Raw genomic sequence first — 2266 nt, forward strand, 5'->3', positions numbered from 1 at the left:
ACACGATGGACCAGAGCACCGCGTTAAGGTGGCTTCTGCTTCCTCATCACGCTGCTGTGGGCCAAGAGTGAGTGAGTGATGTGGACAGATTTCCACTGGTGACTGTTGGGGGCAAGCGAGGAGGGGACAGAGCGGCCAATCCATCCCCACCGCGCATGCAAGGGAGTAGGTGGAGTGGGGTAGTGATCCAGGTGAGAAGAACGGGCTCCGAGCTTTGCTGGCTTCATCGGTCTCTTCTCTTTCCTTTCAGATATATGTTGGGGAAAGGAGGAAAGCGGAAGTTTGACGAGCATGAAGATGGGCTGGAAGGCAAAGTGGTGTCTCCTACTGATGGTCCCTCTAAGGTGTCTTACACCTTACAGCGTCAGACTATCTTCAACATTTCCCTTATGAAACTTTATAACCACAGGCCATTAACCGAGCCAAGCTTGCAAAAGACAGTTTTAATTAACAACATGTTGAGGCGAATCCAGGAGGAACTCAAACAAGAAGGCAGCTTGAGGCCCGTGTTCGTGACCGCTTCGCAGCCCACCGACCCTCTCGGCGACAACTTCCGCGCGGCCCAGCCGGCGTTCAGCCATCTCGCCTCCCAGCCCCTTCTACCCCCCGACTTCGTAAGCACTACGCCCCTGGAGTCTTGCCTCACCCCGGCCTCTTTGCTCGAGGACGACACTTTTTGCACTTCCCCGACTGTCCAGCACGATGGTCCGACAAAACCACCACCTCCTGCTCTCCAACCAGTAAAGGACAGCTTCTCCTCAGCCTTGGACGAAATCGAGGAGCTTTGTCCAGCACCTACCTCCGCAGAGGCAGTAGCAGCCGAAACAGCAGCCGACGACTCTAAAGACCACCCCAGCGAGTCCAGCGTTCAAAAGCCCGAGGGCCTCCCGGAGAGCAGAACGGCCGAATCGAAACTCATGGACTCGCTCCCTGGCAACTTTGAGATAACGACTTCCACAGGTTTCCTCACAGACTTGACCCTGGATGATATTCTGTTCGCTGACATTGATACGTCCATGTATGATTTTGACCCCTGCACGTCTGCCACGGGGGCTGCCTCAAAAATGGCTCCTGTCTCGGCAGATGAGCTCCTAAAAACTCTCGCTCCATACAGCAGTCAACCAGTAACTCCAAATCAGCCTTTCAAAATGGACCTCACAGAACTGGATCACATCATGGAGGTGCTTGTTGGGTCTTAAAATACAGAAATATAGCAACGTCTTTTTTTTTTTTTTTTAATTTTAAATTTTAAGTACCAGTATATATACTTGGTAGTATTTCCATAGTCCCTCCTACCCGATTCACAGCACTGTGCATGCGTCCTTGCTTGCCTTTTTTGAAAAGAAAAGGATCACACTAGTTTTTGCTTCGAGCAGAGTTGGAGTGCCTTCATCCATGTATGACCACTTCTAATGTATTTTTTTTAAAGTGGTTCCTCAAGGAAGACCGAATATCCTGGTATAGGGAAGAATATGTATTGTAGACAACGTTATGTTATTACAAAAAAAAAGAAAAAAAAAAAAAGAGAAAAAAATTGTAAAAGCTAAGCACAAGGATTATGTTGGGGAAAGCTGTAAATTGCATGTGCATATTTGTCTATTTTTTCTATAAGTTTTATTGCAAGAGGTAAAAAATTTTATTATTTAGATAATCTCAATACCATTTTAGCCCTGTATAGGTTGACTTAGCAATTCAGCCTTTTGGAGGCATTAACCTGCTCCTCTTTAAGTGTTGCATTTACATGGCTGTTTAGAAACTGCTGCCCAAATTTATTTTATATTTTTGTACAGATTCTGCAGTTTATGATATTGTTTTTTCTAAAAACAAATGCTGTTTATACACACAAAAAAATAGCTATTTTGATAGGATTTGCTCACATAGTTCCTGCATAATTCAGATGTACAAGAACCACTTGTACTTTTATACAGAGTTGTAATGTTTTATATGCGTATGGTGCAAAGAGAAAATTGGATCAAATAAGCCTGCAGTCGGTTTCCCTGAATGCAAACAAAAAAGTGCTTTAAGAAAGGGCCGGGAGCTGCTTCTGTAGGAGTTTCACAAGTGTTTGCTCCCTGCTGTACCCACTGCGCACTACTGTGATTCCTGAAACTTAGAGCCATGTCCTTTTCCAACACGTATGTGAAGCAGTTGGCAGGAAACAGTTGTGGAACTTCACCCGAAGAGGTCCTGAGCACCACCGCGGCTGCAGCCTCCCCGCCCCGGCGCCGGGGGACCCCCGAGCCCGCCCGCATCCCCTCGGCCAGGG

General features: G+C 47.0%; 1 protein-coding gene across 1 annotated transcript; it reads left to right on the plus strand.

Moving 5' to 3' along the window:
• Positions 1–200: 200 nt before the first annotated feature.
• On the plus strand, positions 201–2253 carry SERTAD2 (SERTA domain containing 2). The gene has a single exon (XM_009699252.1). It carries the CDS (start codon positions 255–257, stop codon positions 1197–1199), a length of 945 nt encoding a protein of 314 aa, XP_009697554.1. The 5' UTR covers positions 201–254; the 3' UTR covers positions 1200–2253.
• Positions 2254–2266: the final 13 nt, after the last annotated feature.

The sequence above is a fragment of the Cariama cristata genome, unplaced genomic scaffold (assembly GCF_000690535.1).
Source record: "Cariama cristata isolate BGI_N322 unplaced genomic scaffold, ASM69053v1 scaffold31564, whole genome shotgun sequence".
NCBI classification, from domain to species: domain Eukaryota; kingdom Metazoa; phylum Chordata; class Aves; order Cariamiformes; family Cariamidae; genus Cariama; species Cariama cristata.

Excerpts from the sequence above, each read along its gene's own strand:
- SERTAD2 (XM_009699252.1), top strand. The coding sequence starts at position 255 with ATGTTGGGGAAAGGAGGAAAGCGGAAGTTTGACGAGCATGAAGATGGG.